The sequence below is a fragment of the Acartia tonsa genome, chromosome 1 (assembly GCF_053477335.1).
Source record: "Acartia tonsa isolate MP-2025a chromosome 1, ASM5347733v1, whole genome shotgun sequence".
Lineage (NCBI taxonomy): Eukaryota > Metazoa > Arthropoda > Copepoda > Calanoida > Acartiidae > Acartia > Acartia tonsa.
Window position 1 is genome coordinate 3,256,072 of NC_137260.1, and position 27,236 is coordinate 3,283,307.

General features: G+C 30.9%; 1 protein-coding gene across 1 annotated transcript; it reads left to right on the forward strand.

Annotated features, from left to right (window-relative positions):
* On the forward strand, positions 1-27,201 carry LOC145329671 (protein O-mannosyl-transferase TMTC2-like). The gene is made up of 10 exons (XM_080174059.1): positions 1-380; positions 12,192-12,329; positions 14,276-14,349; positions 16,320-16,441; positions 17,399-17,641; positions 19,108-19,661; positions 19,923-20,673; positions 24,283-24,399; positions 24,898-25,019; positions 25,695-27,201. Exons 1-10 carry the CDS (start codon positions 268-270, stop codon positions 25,903-25,905), a joined length of 2,445 nt encoding a protein of 814 aa, XP_080030185.1. The 5' UTR covers positions 1-267; the 3' UTR covers positions 25,906-27,201.
* Positions 27,202-27,236: the final 35 nt, after the last annotated feature.

The window sequence follows — 27,236 nt, forward strand, 5'->3', positions numbered from 1 at the left end:
ATTTACTGTTTTAACAACATTCCTCCCCATACTTCTCCCTACGTGCCCTCCCCCCCACCTCCGAAAAATCTCCGGGAATTGGAAGTCTCTCCGACACGACTCCGCTTCTTCCAACAGTTGGTTTTATACTGTCGATCTGTTGGAGGCACGCCGTTGTACTCCGTTAACATTATTGGTGAAAATTAAGTTATACAAATAAAAAAAAAATCATAAAAATTTAATTAAAATGTGAATTATCAAACAAAAAAGTGAACATAATCGAAAAAAATGGGTTTAAAATCTCTTGTAAGCAGATTTGGTAAAGAAGAATTGAGCAGCGGCCTTTTAGCGGTCGCGGTTTTCTTAAATACGGTCACCTTTGACTTTGTTTATGATGACAGGTAAGCAATTTTCATGTATGGCTTTCAAACCGTAATAATATCCGCTGGATTAGAACCGGTTTTCAGCCATACAAAAAAATGATGTGTACCATAGAGTTATAGACAATTTTCAATGAAGGTTAAAATATAAATCATAAAATTAATACCAGTTTTGTTAGACCGGGCATTCGGCCCCTCGGAGCTAAGACAGCTGGTTTAAAATCTTTAATCTTTTAATTTTCAACTTTATTATCACCGGAACGCTGTCTATAATACGATGCTATTATATTTTAGAATAAAAGAATGCTCTGAAATCAATTATATTTTAGAATAAAGAATGCTCTGAAATAAATCAATTTTGCACTTTTTGAATTTTAAATAATTTTAAATAAACTAGAATTTAGATCTAAACTGACAAAACTGGTTTTAATTTTATGATTTTATATTTTAATATTTGTTAAAAATTGTCTGTAATTCAATGCTAAATATGACTTTTCAATATGGCTTAGAACCGGTTCTAATCTACCGGGTATTAATCGGTTTGGCAGTTATACTGGATAAAATTTCTAATAATTGTTCATACTCATTTCAAAATTTCGAAAGAAAAATATTTAAAATTCACAATAAATAATCGATTAGCTTTAACTTAATTGAAGCTGTCAGCGATCAATCTAATTCTTAAACATCTAGAATATCAAGTAGAAAATTTTAAAAGTTTTTCATAATGAATTTTTTAAAAACTTTCAAATTTTTCCTTTCATTCTTTTTGATTTCTTTGTGTTATAGAAAACAGTGAAAAATCGCATTTTGTTCCAGGGAGGGAGGGGACATTGGGCTGTTTATTACACTAGTCCCCAAAGTTTTATAATAACGTTTTCTTCGTTGGCTTCACAACTTTGGTTTTGTTTATCTTGAATTTTGATTGATTGGTTCACTATTACTATAAGGTGGGTGTTTAAACGTTTCAACCACTTAATGTAATCTACAGAAGGGTTAATTTTGTGTATTATCATTGGGGATGTATATAGATTTATCAGCCATTGTCTTCTCCCTTATACCCTCAGTTCCGAAAAAAAGTATCATTATTTGAAAAGTTATTGACACAAATTTTTTTGCCTGATATTTGCGTAGAACAAAATTAAGCTTTAATTATCTTATTATCAAAAATTAATATAAAAAATATTTCATGATTACGTTAGGACAATAGTCTACAACCTAAAATTAATTATACTAATACAATTTTATTGCGCAATTTTTTAAGCAAAAAGGGGGGAATACATATTCCATAACCGAAAAAAGTATTTAGTCGAAAAATAATAATAAATCTTTTGACGGTGTCAACAAAGTTTTATCTTTTTAATTTAAACTGCTAATTAATCATGGAAAACAAACTTCTTTCCAAAAGTTTTTATAAAACATAATTTTTTAAAATAATTGGATTTTTTTTTACTTTTAGTAACACCAAGGGGTAATTTTTGGGGGGATGGGGTGTCAACGCTCCAGAAAAAAAGCTAAAACTATCACAGAACCATAAGGCATTTGTCTTGATGCAAGTTATGGAAATCATAAGCTACATATAAAAAATCATTACAATTTTATATATTAGGATATATAATACTAGCGACCGCGCCCTTAGCACCTATTATAATATTTGAATGAATATGGAAATACGGAAAAAAGCCTGAAACCATTCCCAGAGTATTTATAAATATAAAATAGTCATCCCAGGACATATAAGAAGCCTTACTGTAAAGAAGAACCATATCGGTTCTGCGGTTAGTGAGATCCTTCACTACAGACAAAAAAAAGCTTACTACGTTGTATAAAAGGATATATTGGTTAATAATCATATTAAAGTATCCTACCATTTATGAATATAAACTTTTTATATTAATGAATTGACTGTTAAAAATCTTATTTAAAAAAGATATCCTAAAAACATGAAATTTTCCTCGATATTTCTAAAATGTTAAACAAATATACAAAGTGGTCATAAATAACAAAAATATCTCATAAAATTTGGGAGAAAAACAAAAATATTTTCTTTATAATTTTTAAATTCTTCTGTTTTTAATAGCTATGGAGAATGGGATAAAGAAAAGTTTTTTTCTTCACTTTATCAAATAACTAGCGGCTACGCCCCTAACGGCTAACGGTTTCCCTGGACTCATATTAAGCCTCACTGTAAAGAAGAACCTTATAATAGCAGTTACACTCCTAGAAGCCTCTAGGGGCACTTAGAGTTTTGATGGGGGGGGGGGGGGGTAGTCAACCTCCTCCAATTTTCAACTTAATTTTTTAATGGGTTCAATGATTAGCAAGATCAATTGAGACAAAAAAAGCTTACTACTTTTTTAATTCTTTACTTTAAATTTTATTAATGAAAAATTATCTTAATTGTTACCTAGGTAAATAAATTTTTCTCCTAGTGGCATATTCCTGACTTACCTATTTATTTGTTTTACTTCCCATAAAAAAAATAAGGTATAATTAACATTAACACCTGAATGTTAATTTATATCATATTCATTAAATCAAGGATATGTATAAATAATCTGATAAAAAAAACTCCAATAAATACAATTATTCCTACTATGTAAATCATATTGATTATTTGGATAGCGTAATATACTTGATATACTTAGAACCAATGTTTTATAGAAGGCTTCATAAGACTATCATCCTAACTATGGCAGACAACAAACCCTTTGATTGCACGACCCTTGTCTGGAAGTCCTAACTGTGCCAGATGATAATTTGCGCCTGTTTTTAGACTAGAAAGTTTCTCTATTTCTTACATTTAATGTCTTTATTTATGACGCGGTAATGGCGGTTTGGATTCGAACCATTCTTCCTTCCACGACTAGCGGATACGTTACATGCGTATTTCCATATAATCAACATAAACCTTTGAATTTTATATTATGTGCAAACCATTGTATTCAAAGTTTTATTTTCAGATGAAATATCCCTGTCCAATATGCATTAAAAACATATTACTTATATGAAACATTTGTATACGTGTCAAATTACAAATATAAATCCTTTGGGACGAAAAATAGAACTTTTTTTTACAAAAATAATACACCTTGCTCAAAATAGTTTCCAGTATGGCTTCGAAACCGAAACTGAAAAATTATGTATAGCATCGTATTACGGACAAGTTTCCACGAATATTAAAATAAAAATTATAAAATTAATACCAGTTTTGCTAGCACCAAGTGGCTGAAGGTTATAATCTTATAATTTTTCATTTTAATATCCGCGGAAAGCAAGCTATAATACGATGCGATTTATAATTATTAATCCTGTATAGATATTATATTTAGAATATATATCCTCTCCCCTGTATAAATTTTAATCAGAGGGATAGGGGACAATGAGCTGTTTATTACACTAGTCCCCAAAGTTTTACAATAGTGTTTTCTTATTCGATGTCTCAACAATTTTGGGGACTTTTACTGTATTTCGATTAGTTGGTTTATTCAGTTAAGTGTTCAAACGTTTAATTTTGTGTGTCATTATTGAGGATGTACATAAATTTATCGGCTAATGTCTTATCCCTGTAGATCCCTGAGGAAACTATATAACATACTTGGAATTAATCTAACTCCTTATGGTGTAATATTTCAAGCTCTGCTAAATATTATATTTAAAGAACAAAGAAAATACTTTTTTCACAAATATTTCCGAAAATATGAAAATGTTTAACTTTATTGAAGCAAAACCTTTATATACGTTTGTTCGTTTTTTTCTCGGATAGCTTTTTGATTAAATCTTATTATCCTTTTACATAAAGTAGTAAGGTTTTTTTGTCAGTAGCTTAAGATTTCGAAGATTACTGTACAGATTTTAAAAGCTTCTTATAGTCCTTTGGTGGTTTTAGGCTATTTAATTACTATATATAAGTTTGGTTTTAGGCTATTTTTCTACTTTCTTTACTCCTTCGTATACGTAGCTCCTCGATGCTAGGAGCGCAGCCGCTAGTCCTCGGAGATAAAAGTAACAGGATGTCTTTCTGTGTATATATGTGTTTATGTGTGTTTTTTTATGTTAAAAAAGACAAAACAAAAATTTTACCTTTTCTTTTTAAAACTGAAATTGTAAGTAGAGAGGGCTTCTTCTCCCATCCTAAAGTGCTCCTAGAGGTCGTTGAATAAAGAAAAAACTATTATTTTGAAGAAAAAAAATGAAAGTGAATTAATGTTTCGTGGGGTCCTTGCATGGCAGTAATTATTAACGTTGAAAACAATTGATTTACTGGCTAACATTACTTTCCTGACTTGAACCAGCATAATCATGATATTTAATGATAAATTACCCCCCCCCCCCCCCAACTTTTCAACCATGTTTCCCTTATTTTTTTTATCGCAGCAAGCTACTATATAAATATATATCCGTCTGTCAGTCTCTGTGTTTAAAACTACCTTTTTTCAATTACGGAATAGCGTAACGGGATTAGCTGCTATTGCATATAGATGTCTGAAATTTAATATGAAGATTTCCACAACAAATTAACATCTTTTCTTTAAACCAATTTGTCAGTCTTTCATAATTTCATAAAAGATCAGAAAACTAAGAATAGTTATTTATCGCATCATATTACAGACAGCTTTCTGTTGATATTAAAAAAATCATAAGATTAAACCAGTTTTATTAGCCCCTAGAGACTAAAGGGAAAACTTTTATAATTTTGCTAGCTTTAAAAGCTATATGCCTGAAGTTTGCATACGATTTCAATGTACAATCTAAAAAGGTAAAGTTAAAACAACTATAAAGCTTCGCTATTCGTGAATATTGTAATTAATGTTATATGTTATATTCCCTATAATAAAGTTATTCATACATTTACACAAATTTATTTAATTTTAAGTAAAGTCTTTTGATTTTAAGTATTAACTTTCAATAAAATGTATTCACAAAGATTAAAACACATATCGGTCAAAAAGTATTGTTCTGTCAACTATGCTAATTAAGGGAATCTACACAAAAAAAGTGCATGTGGCTATAATTGATAGAAAATGATAGGTAAATAACAAGAAAATTCAAATTAAAAAATCTGTTAAATCATTCTGTATGACAAACATACACTAAATCCAACCCCTATCGTTAATGGTTTCTCATAAAAGAACAGATGGATCGACCTTACATAGAGTAGCTATTAAAGATTACTTATTTTTTAGAATAACCCCTTAAATCAAACGCTTTGTTAACATCTATTCTACTTCTCAATAGTAAATTGCTTAAATACTTAGTTGAACTGTATTTTACATTGCATAATATCATATTCAATCATAAAAAAATGGAGAGGGGAAAGGACAAACGGTGGAAAAAACGGTAATTAGGGTAAGCACACAGCTTTATTCATAAGGGAAATTAACCAAATTTTCAGGGAGTGAGGGGACATTGGGCTGTTTATTACACTAGTCCCCAAATTTTGATATTAACATTTTCTTTTGCTTATCAACTTTGGGGACTTTTATTGAATTTTGATTGGTTGGTTTATTAAGTTGAGTGTCCAACCAATTAGTTGTAATCTACTAATGGGGTAATGTTGTGTATCATTTTTGGGGATGTACATCAATTTATTGGCCATTGTCTTATCCCTTTAGATCTCTGCAAACTTTGGTCGAAGTATGTTTTTTTTCTGGTGGGGAAAGTTATTCCATAATTTATAATAAATTAGACTTTGTTTCAGGGAGGGAAGGGGCATTGGTCTCTTTATTACACTAGTCCCCAAAGTTTTATAATACTTGTTTCTTTTTCGTTGGCTTAACAACTTTGGGGACTTTTATTGAATTTTAATTGGTTGGTTCATTAAGATGGGTGTCGAAAGTTGTAATCTACAGAGTGGATAATTTTGTGTGTCATCGTCTGGGATGTAAATTAATTTATCGGTCATTGTCTTATCCCTTTGTATCCCTGCTTTGTCTGGCCCAAACTTAGTTATTAAATGCATTGATTAATTGCTTGGGATAGTAAGACCTTTTTAGTTGCTAACATTTCACCCAATACCATGATTTTTAATCGCTCCCCCCCCTCGTCCCTCCACCGGTGCCATAGTTTAATTTCATAATGAAATTTGGTGTTTGGGATAGTTTCTGCTAGCAGCTGCTGTGCCTAACCTCTGCAGAAAGCCTTAACCTTGCGGGGCAATCCAGTACCCAATACAACCTAAACTAATCTTACCTACAGTAATAAACAAACAAACCACCCCACCCATATATTTTAATTTATTACAATTAAGGGGGGTATAGCACTCACATTTCAATATTGTAATTCAAGATGTTGTTATTCTTTACCCATTAAACAAACAAAAAAAATATTAGAAGTTTCTGTACATTTATATAAATATAAAAGTTCTTGCTATATTCCCTGTGTATAGTTTATACTAGCAGGGATTTAAAGGGACAAGACAATGGCCAATACATACCCAATGATGATTCACAAAATTACCCCCTTCTGTAGATGATAATTAGTGGTTGAAACATTTAAACCTTGACTTAATGACCCAACCAATCAAAATTCAATAAAAGTCCATAAAGTTGTTAGGCCAACGAAGAAGAAAACGTTATAATAAAACATTGGGGACTAGTGTAATAAATAGCCCAATGTCCCCCCCCCCTCCCTGGTGTAATCGTATAATTCTAGGAAATTATAAGTTTGTTGAAGGAAAAGTCAAACACATCGATCTGGTAATTGGCACCTTATGTAGTAGAACATACCTGGCGTGAGACGTACCACAAAAAGATATTTAAAAATATTAGCTAAAAGTAGTTATTCTTAAACTATTGCAACATAGTAAAAATATCAGGATAGACTGTAAATTACATTGGTATTAAACGTTGGATTAAACAATGTTTAGTACTTTTATTAATTTTTGATTGGCTAGTTCAAACTAGCAGTTTCCAAATGTTACAACTACAAAAGGGGTAGTTTTGTCTATCAACATAGGGGCTTTATCGTCAATGTTCTTATCCCTTTAGATCCCTGAATTAACATATTGAAAGCTTAATTTCCTTGTAGCACCTCTACCTATTATATATTATTCAAATATAGAACAAAGGATTTGAGTTATATGTGTATAATTTACAATTATACACTCAATTATATCAGGGATCTAAAGGGATAAGACAATGGCCGATAAATTGATGCACAAGGATGATACACAAAATTATCCCTTCTGTAGATTAAAATTAGGGGGTTAAACGTTTTAACACTCAACTCAATTAACTAACGAATAAGGAAATATTATAAAAAAAACGTTGGAGACTAGTGTAATAAACAGCCCATTGTCCCCTCTCAAGGATAGATGTAGCACATACGTGGATATTATGACAGGGGGAAAATTGTCGCAAATATTGGTTGATAACATGTTACTCTTTTATTGGTCAGTTTGTTTATCCAGTAGGGGGGGGGGGAGATTTGGCTAAGGGGGATGATTGGGGGATTCGTTGTATTAGCCCGCTTCGTGTTTTACTTTATTAGAAAATATAAAATCTAGTGTAAGATCCAATTAATAATATATCCATTAATACAAGCAACGAACAAAACCCAATTTTAGAAAAATACAAATTCGTTATTTTATCAAATTCTATCAACAAAATGCTTTTATTACTATCTGATAAAGATATTATAGATTTTAAAAACAATCTATTAATATAGCAAGCAAATATGACAACATCCATAAAATCGAAGCTCTGAAACAGAAATACCAACGAACTCTTGTAAAAAAATTGTTGCAAAACTGCTACTGTTTAAGCCTTAAGTACTTACTTACATTTTTAGGACTTTATTATAGAGATACTTCGGTTATAACATTGGACCTTGTTGTAATAGGAATCAATATTCCAAAATTCAGATTGTATAATAGGATAATTATTATCATATACAAAATTATTATCAAAAATTAATCACATTACAGACGGACGTATGGGCGGGCGGGCGGACTGGCCCTAATTATAGAAGATTATCAAACAAAAGTATAAAATAATCAATTGGATACAGAAATATCTTTGTTTTATTTAATTACAAGAGGGTAATTTTAGGTTCTACAGGATAGGATATGGATAGTCATTCTAAAGAAAATATTATTATACTTTAAGTTCGGGAAATATCAGTAAAACAGTTTTACTGTGACTTCTTTTACTATCTTTATACTTTTAAAAATTGATCACTTTAGTCTAGCGTAAATGATAGAAACATTAAAAGATAAAATACTTTACTTTCTCATACACAAGTGGCTTTGACCCTAACATCCTATAGCTTTTATTTAGAAAGTAATAATAATGTAAAATAACCTAAAACTATACTAATAGATAAATTTTCCCTGAAAAGCATAACCCATTGTGAGAAGCTATCATTTCCTTCAAAGAAACAATTGAGTTATAGATAAGTTTAATCTAACTTTAGCAGTTAGTGTTACTCAAAGTGTTCTTGTCGGGTGGTTTAGTGGCCAATAACTTATGCACATGTACAGCTCAACTTTTCGCTTCGCTACAAATGTGTCTAATCATCCTTATTTATTAGAAACTGAATTATGATTCATGATCTCTTTAAGAAAAATAATCTCTGTTAGGTGTCATGGTAGGTACAAGTATAACAACACATGTTCTAACATGACAAATTCTTCATGATCTCTTTAAGAATAATAATCCATGTTTTGTGTGATGGTACAAGTATAACAACACATGTTCTAAAATGATAAATTCTTCATGTTCTCTTTAAGAAAAATGATCTCTGTTAGGTGTTATGGTAGGTACAAGTATTACAACACATGTTCTAAAATGACAAATTCTTCATGATCTCTTTAAGAAAACTAATCCTTGATACGTGTGATGGTACAAGTATAACAACACATGTTCTAAAATGACAAATTGTTGAGTGGTAGGGTGTCTCTGTTCTCAGGGATATAAAGACAATGGCCGATAAATTGATGTATATTATTAATTATGATAGACAAAATTACCCCATCTGTAGATTAAAATTAGTGGTTGAAAAGTTTTAACGCTCAACTCAATGAACCAACGAACCAAAGTTTAATCAAAGCACCCAAAGTTGTTAACCAACGAAAAATTAAACATTATTATAAAACTTTGGGGACTAGTGTAATGAACAGCCCAATGTCCTCTCCCTCCCGGGTTTGTAATATATATTATGTAATTTCCACTAACAATTGATTAATCACATATTGATCCAGTGGTTGCAGGGGGTGGGGGGGGGGGGGGGGGGGTGCTGGTAAAAGTTGTTAGGGAGGTTAAAGAGGTATATATTGACCTATCCCTCCTCCCTTCATAAAAACAATTCAGAGAATGTTGTTTAGGGGGAATTTTTTCAACTTTATTGTTACAGGAAAACAAGAATGACAACAATATACATGTGATTTCTAAAACAAATGTAATAGAAGTTCACGAAACTTTATAAATAAATAAATTTAAATATTTTTGTAGCATGAACGACAGACTGACGGGCCAAGTAAGTTGTATACATGATAAAGGACATCTTAACTAGGGTTGGGCCGGATATCCGGTTTGGCCGGATATCCAGCCATTTTTGATATCCGGCTGGTTACCGGATTTTGAAACTATCCGGATACAAGATATCCGGCTGATTTTTAATGCTGGATGTCCGTTTATCCGGCCGGATATCCGATAATTTGCCGGATATCGAGCGTTGGCCAGATATCCGGCCGGATACCGGATATTGAAACTATCCGGATACCGGATATCCTGTATTCGGTATCCGGCCAAAAACGTATCCGGCCCAACCCTAAATTCTTAACCAAAAAAGTTGGCAGTCTATCCTAAATATCAGCCGATAAAATCACAATGTCGGACGGATAGACAATGTGTATTATAGAGTAGCATTGCTACTAATAAACACTGCTTTGGCCAATCAAACTCAAACTAAAAAGTATATACTCTATCTATTTTTTTAAGTTTTAAAAGTCCAGTAACAAGCAAAGAAATACAAATATCTCGTATATAAATTAATTCAAATAATTTAATTCTGTTGATTTTATCAACAAATTAATGTATTAATTGTATTAAATTTTGTTAAGACAATCAGCATGAAATATTCCCTTCAATCATCAAATAATAAAATATATCAAATATTTTTTGAACATATGGTTTGTTAAATAACAAGGATGATAAAATTAATTCAAGTATGTCTTCCGTTGGATTAGTACCGGTTTTAAGCCACACTGAAAAATAATGTATCGCACCGTATTATAGCCAACTGTCTACGAATATTAAAATAGTAGTAATACCAGTTTTGTAACCCAGGCCTTCGGAAACAAAACTTGTGTTAATCTTATAATCTTTATTTTATTTTCTATTTAGTATCCGCGGAAAGCTGTCTATAATACTAATTACAAATACTAATAATTATTAAATTATTGCAGTAAAAAAAGTTAAATTCATATACCTTAATTTAAACGTTCCCGGGAAGTTTTATGGTATTCAATTTCTAAATTTGAGTCCTTTGTTGGTATCAGACTGAATCCCATCCAATTAAGATAAAAAAATCTCCTAGATGCTAGGGATCTTTATAGAAGCTTCGCAAGCAATAAAACTATATAGTGTATTTAAATAGAATCTAGTAAATATAAAGGATTTGCAACCGATACCAAACATAAATAAAAATAAAGTTTTTTTTAATTGTCGAAGTAAAGCTATTTTTACTTCCTAAAAAAATGACATGCTACAATACAAATGACAATAATAAAAATACAAAATACTGAGTGACTGCCTAATGACATGCATACAATACAAATGACCAATGATAGGCCAATACACAGACTAAATTACCAATGGTAGACCAGTATACATTTTAATTGACCAATAGTAGGCCAGTATGATGTCATTTTATAGACACTATCAAAAGCTTTGCTAAAGTCAGAAAAAGGGTTTTCTTGCAGCAAGCTTGCGGCTGCCGAGCCCTTGTAAATATATAGTTCAGCGTAATTGGTAGTTTACATTCAACATTGTGTTCTCTTCCTGTCAAAGCAGGTCATACAAAACAACCAAATTTAGGGATCTAAAGGGATAAGAAAGGGACCGATAAATTGATATACATTCCCAATGATATGCTCAAAATAACCTCTTAAGTAGATTACAATTAGCGCCTAAAGCGATTGGACATCCAATTAACCAATCAAAATTTTAAAAAAGTCCCAAAGATGTTAAGCCAACGAATAAAAATCGTTTTAAAACTTTGGGGACTAGAGAAAAAAAAACGACCCCGAGGTGCCGAAGGCACCGGCTAAAAAAACGGGTTTTAATCTTATGATTGTACATTTTTATATTCGTAGAAAGCTGGATATAATACGATGCTAGACATAGCTTTTTCGTATGGATAAGAACCGGTTCCTATCCACCGGATTCGAATGAATACGAGAAAAACTTTTAAAATGACTGTTAAAAATAATTAAAAATTTTGTATTTTTTGTATGAATACTTCTATCCTTAAAGGAATATAATATTAAAGGGGGAAAATATTTAATATTGTGACACACATCAGGGATGTAAAGGGATAAGACAAATTTACATCCCCAATGGCAATGATGATACACAAAATTACCCCTTCTGTAGATTAATTTAGTGGTTGAAACGTTTAAACAAACTTAATGTACGAACCAATAAAAATTTAATAAAAAGTCCCCAAAGTTGTTAAGCCAACGAATAAGAAAATATTTTTATAAAACTTTGGGGACTAGTGTAATAAACAGAAAAATGTCCCCCTTCCCTGTTGTGATACACATTGTCTAAAAAATGTGTTTTATTTATTTTACAAATAAGCTTTTTTTATTGATTTATTTATACTTTTCAGGAAAGCAATCTTGTCCAATCCTTCAGTGGTTGGAGAGCTGGAGTTATCCACATTATTGAGTACAGACTTCTGGGGCGTACCACTGGATCATTCGGGCTCTCACAAGTCTTTCAGACCCCTCACAACGCTCTCATTCAGGTATACACACTAGCTGCTTTGTTTTATGTTTGTTCTTGTTAATTGTTTTTCATTAGAGCTGCTTCTTAATAGATATGTTTTCTTAAAAGTATGTCTGTCTGACAATCACAAAATAATTGTAAAGTACATATACAATAGTTACCAGGGAGGGAAGGAACAATTGGCTTTTTTAAATTAAATCCCCAAAGCTTTATGTTAACGTTTTCTTATTCATTGGCCTAACAACTAATCTAAAAAAGGGGTGTTTTTGTGTATCACCATTGGGGATATTCATCAATTTATCAGTCATTGTCCTTTGGATCCCTGAGTTGGTATGCATTACTTATACAAATTGTTTTATTCCTGTGCTATAGTTTACTGTTGCCTACTTAATTAATCATTATAGAAAGAAAGCTATCTTTTTAAGCTGCTGTTAAAAACCATAAAAATAGTTTTTCGAAAAAAAATTATGAATATAAAACGATTAGTTTCATAAAATAGTTTTAAACCATAAGATTAAAACTAATGAAATACATCATTAAATTTAATTCCTTTTTATTCTTTTTAATTTGGTTGTATTTAGTAGAATAATCCCCCAGTAATCCAATTAAAATTCTTTTAGCTCTCCCCCCCCCCCATCCGAGCTATAGCCTCTTGCTATGTGTTTTAATGGAGCTAATAATTAATTGAGAAATGGATGTAACATTTTTAATATTTTTTAAACGTCAATATTTAGTTTAAAATGGACAAATGGACTTTATATATAGTAATGATTTTAGATTTGCTATATTTTCTTACTAATTACAGGAATCACCATGTCAATTTACATCGATAGGACAACAACATAGGATATATATTAATTATAAGAACTATCCGTCAAGGAGTACTTACGGACTAACCCATAATTTTTAAAAAGTTTGAAATGTAAAAGAAAAGGTTCATTGGATGTATAATACATGGATAGCGTAATAGATTCTCGCATAAACTGATAAAATGTTCATTCCAGCTGGCTTATATTACGATACCTCCCTCCCTTAACCTCCCTCACACTATCCCCTCCTATCCTGGAGCGAACTAACCATTAAATTGGGACCATTATATCAACCTAAATTATCTAAAAAAAAAATTCCCCTGTCATAATATCCACACATTCAATATCCATTAAAGCTTTTAACAGAGAACATACTATCAAGGATGACAACATCCATAAAAGCGAGGCCCTGAAACGTAAGGACATTCTGGTAATGATTATAGAGTTGCTACGCTTTCTAAATTCTAACTAACTACTCAAGGAATCACAATGCAAAGTTTGAAATCGATAGGATAATTCTAACATGCCTAAGTTAACGAAAAAAGGTAACCGTTACGGACGGACGGACTGACCCTAATTATAGAAAAGCTTCGCTTTTAAAAAGGATTCTAATTTGTGTGTTAACAATGCCCAAGTGGGCCACTCATTCTTGGTATAAGTGGTTGGAAAAGTTCTAAATAATACAATTAAATTGGATATAATGGCACTTACATTTAATATATACATAGCAGGCCTTTTATTTTAGTATTTGTAACAAAATATTTCTTTTGCTTATAACACAATTAGTTTTTTTTACTGATTAAAGTTTATTAATTTTTAATCAAATCAAAACTAGAAATATCTTTTTGAAAATGTTTGATTTTCCAAGTTAATATCAGCTTTTTTTTCTTTATGCCTAACCCCTACAGGCTTTAAACCACTGGGATCTATTATTTCGGAGCCTTAACCCTTCGGGACTTCCCAGTAACAAAGTTAATCTAGACTAAACCATTCATCCACCACTTATACTCAATTTATTTCAAAGAGAAGAGGGGTTCAGTGCTTCACTAGGGACTTTTATAGAAACCACTCATTTTCCTTCATTTATTATATTAAAAGATTTTTGGAATTGATTCATAATAATATAAAAGAAAAATGAATAATTATACTTTTTCAGACTTGATTGGCTTTTGAATGCAAGCAGTGTTCAGTTTCATATAACAAACATTATTCTCCATGGAATAGCTACAGGTATGTTTCTTTTTTTTATAAATCGCATCGTTTAATAGAAAGCTTTCCGCGAATGTTAAAAAAAAATTCTGAAGTTAAAACCAGTTTTTTTAGCTCCTAGGGGCCAATTTAATTTTATGATTACATTTTTAAAAAAGCAAGCAGTTTTAAATCATATTTTCATATTCTTATCTGATATTTTCTTAACAAAACCTAACATAAAATATGTTTTTTGCAAAAAGGTTTCTTTTAAGTCCAGTTGCAACATTTGGAAAACCCCACCAAGTTTTTTGTTATAAAGAACGTTCAAAATAATCATTTAAACCAGGGCTCGGCACATGTGCCTCCGCCACGCTTAAGCCTCAAATCTAAACCAGCTTCTGTTCAAAAAAAATATTTCAAAAAGATGGATAGTATGTTTATGAAACTGTTTAGTCGACATCCATATGAATTTTAATATCGCGATTTCACTGATGCTTATATGCGGCTGCCGAGCCCTGATTTAAATTGACTTTTTCCTTTAAAAAAAAACTTTTTTAATCCAATTGTGAGACAAGTACAAATTGTCGACCTAGAAATAAAAATGGAAATAATAATCGTGTGTCAGAAGTAATATAAATTCCAACAAAGACATAGATTTGTACAAGTTTTATGAAAAATTGAAACAAATTACTTTCCCAAACACAAGTGAAAATTCCACTGTTTTTTTTATATTTGCTGTTATAGTAACAATAAAAAAGACATCAAATGAGTTTTTAGTGTTTTTGTAGTCAAAGAGGCAGGGAGATGGAATAAATAGCCAAAAACCACCCTAAGAATGCACCCCTGCACCTAAAAATTGTGTTAATGGGATAAGAAGGAGGTAAAAATCCCCTAAAAACTCCCTACTGCTTAATTTTTAATATGAAATAGCCTAAACAACCCATGGACCTATGTGAAGATTCCCTAAAAGGGAGAATTTAATCAGTTCTGAAAATATCAAAATCTTGAGCTTCATACAAAAAAGATCTTACTACTTATATCATAAGACATCATATTTTTCTTCAGAAAGCTTATCCATACGTTTTACCACGACACATTGAAAAGTCGGGGAAGCATAATTACAATAAAAAATTCCTATTCACCCAGAAACAAATATGACAACAACCATAAAAGCGAAGCTCAGAAATGATAGAACAAACGAACATTCTAGAGTGTCAGAACTAAATAAGCAGAATATAATATATAAACTAAATTGAAAGTAGATATGTTTAAAAACTGCTTAAATACAGGATAATGTTCAAAGATATACTTACATTTTTAAAACTTGATTAAAGAGATGCTTCGCATATAACAATGGACGTATGGACATTCTGTTAACGATTATACTGTTGCTACGCTTTCTAAATCGTACCTAACAATTATAGAAATCATAATGCAAAGTTTTAAATATATAGGACAATTTTAACATGTCTAAATCAACGAAAAGAGTTAACTGTTACGTACGTACGGGCGGACGGACCGATCATAATCATAGAAAAGCTTTTCGTTTACTAATAAATAATTCCGATGATTAATGAACAAATTCGAATTTGTCTTGTTGAAATATTAATGTCGGTAATGAATTTGCCTTTTTACAGTCCTGCTATTAGGAAAATTAATTAGCTATCAAAAATTGTTTGCTTTTGTTTCATGCTGATTTGATTAATAGAGTCAAATGCTTTGCTTACATCATAATGTACAAAATTAACAATTAAATTTTAATACGTAGCTTTTCAATTTATCATTGTCTGTTCTGTTATTTAAAAGGTAATTCCTATGACGTTTTAGTAACGGATATAAAACACTGGATATAAAGCGATCAACAAACTTTAGAGTTTTATCCTTAAAATAAAGTAACAGGATCTAACAAGTTGTTAATGGCGGGTGGTCGACTCCCACGACTCCAAAAAATGGCTTCCCCATGAAAAAAGATGTCAAATGCACACATTTATTGACATTAATAATTTTAGGGTTAGTTGTTCGTTTTTGTAAGCTGTTGTTATCATCTCAAACTGCGTGGCTGGCTGGAGCTATATTTGCTGTGCATCCTATTCATACTGAGGCTGTAGCTGGCATTGTTGGTAGAGCGGAGGTACGTATCAATTACATGCTTTAAAAGTTAGGGAAGCTGTATAGACCTCTCATTTTAACCCTATCAAAATAAAAAGCTCTGACGTCCATAGGAAGCTGCGTTTGATAACAAAAATGCATTCTAAAGTTACACTTAAATTATAAAACAAAAGAAGTTCTTTGGAATTAGATTAAACATAATTAATTGAATATGTTTTTAAAAGATTTAATCAAAATTCAAAAAAACATTATGCATTAAATATGAAAATCGGAAGGATTGTTCATATTCTAATTATCTTCCAACAATTTAACTTACAAAAGACAGAATGTTCTTTTTTTGATGATGAAAATTGATCAGAATATTGTCATTTATAAAGCTAATTATAGTGCTTATAAAAATGACGTAATACAATACAAATGACCAATGATAGGCAAATACACAGACTAAATTTACAATGGCAGGCCAGTATGTATATATAAAGCTTCTAATTTATTTCAGATATTCTGCAGTATATTCTACCTATGTTCTTTTTTTGTACCACCAGCACAATGGATCGACACCCTGTACCCTTGTACTTATTTATACTTATTTTAGATACTCTGTAGTATATTCTACCTGTGTTGTTTATTGTACCACCAGCGCCATGGATGGACACCCTGTACACTTGTACTGATTTATACTTATTTCAGATACTCTGCTGTATATTCTACCTATGCTGTTTGCTATACCATCACTCATAGTCATGGATGGACACCCTGTACTCTTGTACTTATCTATTTTTAATTCAGATACTCTGTAGTATATTCTACAGATGCTGTTTGTGGTACAACCAACGTCATTGATGGACACCCTGTACCCTTGTACTTATTTATATTTATTTCAGATACTCTGCAGTATATTCTACCTGTGTTGTTTCTTGTACCACCACCGCCATGGATGAACACCCTGTACCCTTGTACTTATTTATACTTATTTCAGATACTCTGCAGTATATTCTACCTATGTTGTTTGCTATACCATCACCATCATGGATGGACACCCTGTACACTTGTACTGGCAGGAGCCTCACTCCTTGCCAAGGAGCAGGGCATCACAGTTCTACCTGTCTGTGCGGCCATGGATGTGTTGTCTAAACAAGATTCTAAGTCAATTAGAAGATCTTTATTGAAGATTGGCTTGTCAGCTGTTTGTCTTGTTTCTCTTAGATCTTTGGCGTTGAAGGTAATCCATATAATAAAGTAAAATGATGTCTGTGTGTACCGAAGGATCTTACTAACCACTGAACCGATATGGTTATCCTATCTGTGCGGCCATGGATGTGTTGTCTAAACAAGATTCTAAGTCAATAAGAAGGTCTTTATTAAAGATTATTAAAGATATTATCACAACTACTTTACAATTAGGAAATGTCCCTTAGTCAATTCATTTTAAAATGCTTCGTGTTTTTTGACAAATTTTAAAAATAATAACATCTATATGAACAAAAAGTAAAAATTCTCACATTTTCTTTTCCTATTTGCTAAATTAACATTTTATTTGATTTTAAATCTTGAATTGAATAATCCTAGTTTTTAAATTTGAAACAAATTATGAAATGATATTGTGCAATAATTTGTGAATTAATTGGGTTAAAGGAATATTCTTAAAATGTAAATAATTTAAAATGGTATTTGACCAAAAGAAAACTATTAAAATTAAAGCTATTAATAGTAGTTTCCCTCAAAATGGCTAGAGGAGCACAGAACTCCCCCCCCCCCATTATTTTGAAATCAATTGAAGAAAAGTGTTAGATTTTAGTTGGTTAGTTTTTTTAGGTTGGGTTGGGTTAGCTTACATTGGAAACTAGAAAGAGCCCTTCCAGAGGGGGTCTTCACCCTTTTTTCAATTTATTTAAAAATTAATGGTAGAGGGGTTTCAGTACTCGATAGGTACTTTGAGGAAAATCACCAAATATTTTTTTTTTTGGCACAAAATAATGTATATTGCTTTATTTCTGAAGATTATAAAACAAAAGTTATAAAACACAGTCAAATTATCTGAGCAAAAATGCATTTGTAAAAAGTTGAAAATCTTGGAAAGAAATTAACTAAAGTAATTGCAGATAATTATAACAAATTGTTCAGACTGTTTCTATGCCAAATTTGTATTTTATAAATGGATATAGAAAATACGTGGATATTATGACAGGGAAAATTAAAGTCAATTCAGATTGCTTATATGGACATGACTTATTGATCAGTTCTTTCATCCAGTATGAGGGGAGGGGATGGGGTAAAGGGACGATCTAAACGATGAATAGGTGGGATCTTTATTTTAGCCAGCTAGAAATTTAACTTATTAGAGTACATGATAATCTGCTGTAAGATCCAAGTAATAATCAATCCATTATTCTATATAAGAAGAAACATTAACATTTAATTTACTAAACTATCCAATTTTGAATTAAATTTTTTACGCTTCAAAATTATGATTATTTTTTCAAATGAGTCTACAACGTTTCGATTTTTTTGTTGTCCTATATTAGTTTTGGTTATTCATTACAAGTAGGATCTCAAAAACTACCTTACTAACAAATTCTTATAAAAAGATGAAGGGCCAAACAATTTTTCTTCAGTGAAGTTATTCATTTCAAAAAAAAGTTTTAAAAAGCCTTCCATTTGACTTGTTGATAATTGTATATTTTTCAGGGAGGCTTGCCCTACTTTTCAACCAGCGACAATCCGGCAGCCAAAAGTGACAGTATGCTGACACGCACACTCACATTTACATACTTAGCTGTCCTCAATCTGCTTATGATAGCTTGTCCTGCTAATCTAAGCTATGATTGGTCAATGGATGCTATCCCACTTGTCAAAAGCCTTTGTGATATCAGAAATTGTTTTACACTCCTAACATTGAGTGTTTTTATAACTACAGCCATAAAATTATATCCATATATTCAATCAAAGTTATCTAATATTGTGATCAAAAGTGAATTATCTAAAAAGCCCACATTTAGATGTGAAAATAATAATATTATACCACCCCAAGAATTTATAAAGAAATATTATAACAACAACAAGCAGGAGAAAGATGATAAAAAAGTGATAGTCATAGGTCTGATCCTGCTGGTTATTGGTTATCTGCCTGCCAGTAATCTTCTGGTGTATGTTGGATTTGTTATCGCCGAGAGAGTTTTGTATCTTCCCTCTATTGGCTATGCAATGCTTCTGGCGTTTTCCATACAACAATTAATATCCAGGTAATATTATATTTTTTTTCCAGAAGTAAATAATTAAGCATCTTTATGATAATTTCATCAACGTCCATTTGAATTATGCTGGTTCATACAACATTTTTTGTATGATACATGTATCCTATTCATCAGATTTTTAAAATATTGATTTCTCAACAACAGGTACAATATTATAAGCAACGCATCTTCATGATCAGTTCCTAAAAATGACATCATTAAAACATATAATTTTAAATAGATGGGTTTAACTAATGTTTTCTCTTTTAGATTTCCTTCCAAGAAAGAACATATCCAGCTGTTTACTCTCCTTCTTCTAATCACCTTCAGCATGCGAACAGTCCTAAGAAATCAAGTATGGCGGAATGAGGAGTCATTATATAAATCCGGCCTCTCCATAAATCCAGCCAAATCCTGGAGTAACTATGCCAATATTCTGTCTACAAGCTTGGGGGATAAATCCACAGCTGAACTTGCTTTTAAAGAAGCTCTACTACACAGATCAAATATGGCTGATACCCATTATAATCTTGGCATTCTTCTACAAGAACAACAAAGATACAAAGAAGCAATAACTTATTATGAACAGGCAATTAAACTGCGACCTGGTTTAGGTTTTGCTTATCTTAATCTTGGTCTTGCGTTGACTCAAATTGGTGACACTTCCAAGGCCATTGATGTGTTTAGGAAAGGGGTTGATGTAACTGATGTTGGAATTAAAGATCCTACTGATAACATAGAAGCCAGAGCAGCGTCAAGCTTAAATCTAGGCAGACTTTTACTTGAGCATGGTGATAGAAACGGTGCCCTGACAATTCTACATGAAGCCGTCAACAAAACCGCGCCAAAAATTGTGAAAACCGGTTCTGGAATCCGGGAAAAGTTGTACAATCAGCTGGGCGAAGTGTACACACAGCTGGGAAATATCCACGAGGCAGAAAAGTGGTATCTAAGTTCATTAAATGCCAATCCAAATCATCTACCTGCCCATCTCACCCTTGCTAAATTGGTGGCTAAAAATGTAAGTTATTTTTAGATGGATAGATAGATAGATAGGCAGTTTTTTGCCTTTAACTTTTCTTCCTGTCAAAATCAAAATAATTGGTTTTCCGGTATGGCTTCGAAACAGATTAATATCTGCTGGATAAGAACCGATTCTCTGAAATATCATATATAGACTTATAAAAGGTTTTATCTAATAGTTTTTCATTTTAATATCTGCGGAAAGCTGCTAATAATAAGATTCGAAATATATATTCTTTAATCTTTGAGTTAAAATCTTACTTAAAAATGATTATTATTATGAAAAGCGTACAAAATTCAAGTAAATAAATTATGAAAAATGATGTCTTTATTAGCCTAACATGCCAATATTAAAGTACCATAGCATAATTTACATATACAAGTATAATTATAAAATTATTCATTCATATTTCCTTGGTTCTATGGCTGTTAAATTTTGTATGATCACAGTAACAATTGTTATTGCTAGGCTTATATTGTAGTGTTATAATACAATAAAATCTAATTGTAGAAATTTGATATTATTGGTCACTGCCTACCAGAAAAGACCATTAGTACATCATTAGCTAATGGAACTAAATTCCAGGACATTCTTGCAAAACTACTAATTTATCTTAAAGAGCTAAAGAATGAAAAAAAAAGGAAATGGCTATTTTTAAATACATTTACTAATATAGTAAGTTACAGAAAGATGCTTATTTAGCAAGAGAATCTAAATGTAAACCTATTTCAAAGGAAAGTTTACACTTCTATGGGAAATGACAACCAATAACAGAATATTACCATTATTGATAGTCATGGAATTACTATGCTACCAATGATAAAAAAAAAGAGAGAACAAGCTCAAAATATATCATTTTATTAAAAACCTACCACAATATATAAAAAATAATAAAAAAAGTTTAAAGTCCTAAATTAATATTCATAATTGGAATCAAACATACTATAAATAAAGATGTCATTAGAATACATGGTAATTAACTTTTTAAAAGTCTATCAATTTATTGTTTTTATTAAGAATTAACTTAATTCAACTGATCAAATAGAGAACTACCTATTGGTTTATTCTCAAGAACAATAAAACATAGGGCTGAAATTTATTCAGATATAAAAGGTTTTCATGTTGATGTTCTGTGTGTTGTAATCTGCATAGTTTTCTATTTAATACCAATGTTTGAGACCACTCTAACATCAAAAATTGTAAATTATTACTAATTACAAATGGCCTCATTCCCTAAGAAATTAGTTTAGTAACACCGCAGGATATTGAGCTATATTTCCCTAAACAGTAGAGCCCAATTGGTTCAGCGGTTACTGAGATCTTAAGTTTTGGACTGACTGACTGAAAGATATACGAACAGACAATGTTCTACTTTGTATTATAGATATGAATAAAAGAGAAATATACAGAGAAAAAAAATTATTTAAATAATCTAAATTCCCAAATAGCTCTATATCTTCCTTTGTTGTATTTTTTTTGGTGGCTGTATAAATTAAATCTATATCAAAACCAAAATCAATAAAAACTTGCCATTGAGAGATCTTAATTGGGAAACAAACAGATATACAAAGCTACTATACAGCGTAATAATTAATTAATATATATAGGAAAGAAAAAAAATAATATATTCATTAATCTTATTTATAAATAATTTTCTATACATATTTTCTTTGATCATTTATTATCACATATATATATTTTTAGTAGCGAAGCTACTCTATAACTGAAAAGGTTTGTAGGTACAATGTATGCTTTTAATGCTAAATATTTTTAATATTTTAATATCAGTGACTTTAATTAATAAACTATTGGTTGAAGAAAAATTTTGTCAATTCTGAATAACTTTATTTTATGAATTGGTAGATTTTTATTGCTGCAAATTACATGAAAATAATTGGTAGATTTTTATTTGTGTGGATTTATGAAAATGATTACCCTTGTTAATAAAGTTTCCCAAAAAATAATTAATTCTGATTAGAAGACCTTGCTCATATTTATTATATTTGTAGATATATTATAACACTTGTCCAAAAAAAAGTTTTATAACATCATCTTCTTATTGGGACTTATATGGAACTTTCATTGAAAATTGATTGTTTGGTTCATTAAATTGAATGTCTAAACGTTTAAAACAATATTGTGATCTAAAGAAGTGTTAATTTTGTATATCATCATTGGGGATTTACACCAATTTATCGTTCATTTCATATCCCTTTAGATCTCTGCGGTTGACCCTAGTTGTTTCTTATGATACATAATTGTATAGTTATTAGTTATGCCATGTCGAATATTAAATTAAAATTCTAGCTCCTTATCAACCAATATAATAACTTGCTATAAAGCTTTGCTTCTAAAAGTTCAGAAGGTTGTCTAGTTTTTCTGTTATTAATAATTTCGGATTATTAATGGATAGCATGCTATTTCAATGGATATATCATTACTTGGATCTTACACCAGATTTTCTGATGTTCTGTATTAAAGTGAAACACGCAGCAGGCTAAATTAATGATTTCCTATTTTCAACCTCTTTACCCAAGTTCTCCACTCCTACTAGATAAACAAACTGACCAATAAATAAGTTCAATGTAAGCAAGCTATAATGACAATAATATTTTCCTGGCATAATATCCACGTGTATTCTACATCCATTGCAACGGCTGAAAGTTCTCCTATACTATTCTTCATAAACCTAATAAGATTTTCTTGACTTATCATCATATAATATTAAAGGGATAGATAGAACAATCGTAATTAATCTACTTATCTTTCTTCCACATAGATTTACTAGATGCTGTGCTCCTAGCATCTAGAGGCTCTGTAATTATAGGTTTCAGAAAAAAGGACCTTGTGAATTTTCTTTTAGAAATGTTGAACTGAATCGGTTTAGTTGTTAACGCTAATTTAACGGTAAAACAAAAAAAAAAACTTTATTACTACTACATATATGTAGTAGGATTTTCTACAAAGTCTGATTTCAAATAGATTAATTATTACGCATTGTCCTATCAATAGATTACTGAGCACCTAGCTAATAATAAACATATTTATTATTGATATACAGCATCAATATATGGAATATCAATGGATATATTATTACTTGGATCTTACACCAGATTATCATTACTCTATTAAAGTAAAACCTATACCGGGCTAAAATAACAATCAACCCAATCCCCTTCCATCCTACTAACCAATAGTATAGTTAGCAAGCTAAATTGACGACAAATTTTCCCCTGTCCTATTTTTCTCGTATATTCTACATCCATTATATTTTTATTATAAACCATGGTTTTGTGCATACCACACATTTACAGAGATGTTGTGATATCATTATAAAGAAAGTAACGTGATGTTCATTTTTATGTTCTCGTTGACTGTTTGACCAATAAGGTTCTCCTCTACAGTAAAGATTCATATAGCTTTAGGGAAGGTTTATAACAAAACTTTTGTGATGGGCTGCACCCTCCCCCCCATTATTTTATAAAAAAAAATATTTCTGAAAATAACCGAAAGTATTTGAAAAAAAAATGTTTTCAATACATCAACAGTAAAAATTACTTTTTTTGTCTTAAAAAATAAATGTTTTGAATCAAAACATTGTTTCAGAATTCAAGATTGGATGAAGCTGAACGAATATTGAAGCGAGCCATAGCGATAAATCCCAACTCAAGCTCCGCCAATGCACATTACGGATTGTTCTTGTTGGATAGAAATAGATTTCAGGTAAGCAAATAATTAGTACAATTATAATAGGACAGAATAAAAATTTGTTCAATACAAAGATCACAGAATTTTTTTTATCTCGTATTCATTCGAATCCGGTGGATAGGAACCGGTTCTCATCCATACGAAAAAACTATGTCTAGCATCGTATTATATCCAGCTTTCTACGAATATAAAAATGTACAATCATAAGATTAAAACCGGTTTTTTAGCCTCGAGGTATATCCGCGTAAAGCTGTTTATAATACGATGTGAGAAATAACTATTCTCTTACTTTTAAAAATGATTGAAAATAAGTGGAATGCGATTTTTTTCCTATGCCTACCCGTGCGGGGGCTCGACTAAGGACTTTGAGGGGAAAACCGCAACTTTAATTGTCCATGAGCTACAAACGGACTTTCCCCTTAATCAATTGTAAATTATCAAAAACATTGTTTATGGTCCTTTTTCGTTAAAAGTTAAATTTCAAAATAGATATTTGAATGATATTATTTTTAGGAAGCAACTGAGAAGTTTTCAGAGGTCGTTGCTAATGAACCTTCCTCCTATGACTATGTGTTTAACTTGGGTGTAGCCGCCAGGTTGGCTGGTCAACTAGACCTGGCTGAAAATAGTTACAGGTAAACTTTATATCACTAGTGGCTGTGCCCCTAACAACTGGGCCATTATATCACTATCTATCAATCTATTATAGATTTCTAGTAGCAAAGCTACTCTTTAAGTGTCTCCATTTGTCTGTTTTGTGTTCTTTCTTTATTTATTCTTCTTTATTTTTACCGTTCTGATTCTTTTTTTCATTAGCTTACTGTTCCTTTATTATCTACCTTTTTATTTACGAGGTTAAATTTTATCAGCCCCTTAAGAATTAATGTCTTTCTAAATTTTGTATAACTTTATATAATTAAATTAGATGCATGGGTAAATGTTTTACTATTTTAAATACACATTTCTTTTCTGTATAATGCAAGCCTACAACTATATCTCTTAGTTTTAAAATCTTTCCCGGGTCGATCCAAGCAGCATTTTAGATAAAAAATTTGTCCATCGGTTGGCAAGATTTATCGGTAAAAAACACAGGTTTGAATTTGGAAGTGAGGGGACATTTGGTTGTTTATTACACTAGTAACAAGTTTAACAACTTTTATTTAAATTCTAGTGGTTGGATCAAACGTTTAACCACTATCTACAGAAGAGATAATTTTTGTGTATCAATGGGGATGTATATCAATTTATCGTCCATTTTCTTTTCCCTTTAAAATCCCTGATAAGGTACATAACAATTTTAATTCTTTCAGACGTGCAGTAGAACTACGACCCAGAGATGCAGAACCTCACCTGAACCTTGGCGCCATGCTGCACCTGCGTGGCAAGCTCCAGGAGGCAGAGTCACAATACCTGGAGGCCTGGCGCATCCAGCCGGGTCATGCCAATGTTAAAATTAACCTGGAGCGACTTCATAATATTATGAAAAAGAAGGATATGAAAATTCGTGATATTGTGGAGTAAAAAAATACTTTTTTTTATAAATTAAGCATGAAACTGAAAAATATTTCTATTTAGTGAGAAAAAAAGGTGATAAAATATAAGTATTTATTAAGTATAATAAAGAATTATTAAAAATATAATAAATAGTACTAAAAGATGGTTTACAAAAAAATCATTTCCAGTTTGGCTTCAAAACCGATTCAAACCGCTGGATTGGAACCGGTTCTAAGCCATACTGAAATATCATGTATCGTATCGTATTATTTCCAATTTTCTTCGAATATAAAAATGTACTATTATAATTATCAAAACCAGATTTGTTAGCCCGGGGCCAACAAAATTAGTTTTAATCTTATATTTGTACATTTTTATATCCGCGGAAAGATGTTTATAATACGATGGGATAAAAAAAACTTTTTTTCTTAATATACTATTTTCTGTATGTAATCCTTTCAAGGACCAAAAAAGCATCTAAAATTGTCAGAACTTACTAAAAAAATGTAGGGACAGTGGAAAGTGTCGTGTGTGACGTCATAAAAATATTCTAAAAGGAAGGATGAGAAAAGGAGTGGTAAAGGAAACCCCTAAAAAAGAGATAGATAATAGACATATTTTTATGACGTCACACATCACACTTTCCGCTGTCCCGAAATTGTATAACTCTTGTTTAAAAGAGTGTGATTAAATATAACACATATCAATTTCTATATTTTAACATATCTTAAATGTTTTAAGATGTAAAAGAAACCATATATTCCATATATTCGGACTTAATCTTTTAAAATCCATAGTTAGATAAAAGATTACACTATAATCTTATCCTAATAAAAAAGATACAAATTTTTCTGGAAATATTTTCTTATTTAAAACTTTGTTATTGTTTTTTCTATAACAGTTTGTTTCTAAAAAAAGAAGATTTTTTGTCAGTACAGCTTCGAAGCCGATTAATATCAGTTGGATTAGAACCGGTTCTAGGCCATACTGCAAAATTATATAAAGCATCGTATTACTGACAATTTTCAACGAATATTAAAATGAAAATCATAAAGTTAATACCTATTTTAAGTAAGTCCGGGACTTCGGTCCTTCAGAACTAACAAAACTTATAAAATCTTATAAATTTTCATTTTTATATCTGCTGAAAGCTGTCTCTAATACGATGAGATAAATAACAACAAATTTTCAATTGGAATTAATGTTTAAGTCCTTTCAAATTGAATGTATAAAAGCTTTTTGTTTTTAAAATATTTATTTTTATATTTTTGTATACTCTTTCTGTGATAAAAAATAAATAAAAATATACTCTAGCTGTAAAAATGTAAACTATAGATGCAAAATAAACAAGAATGACA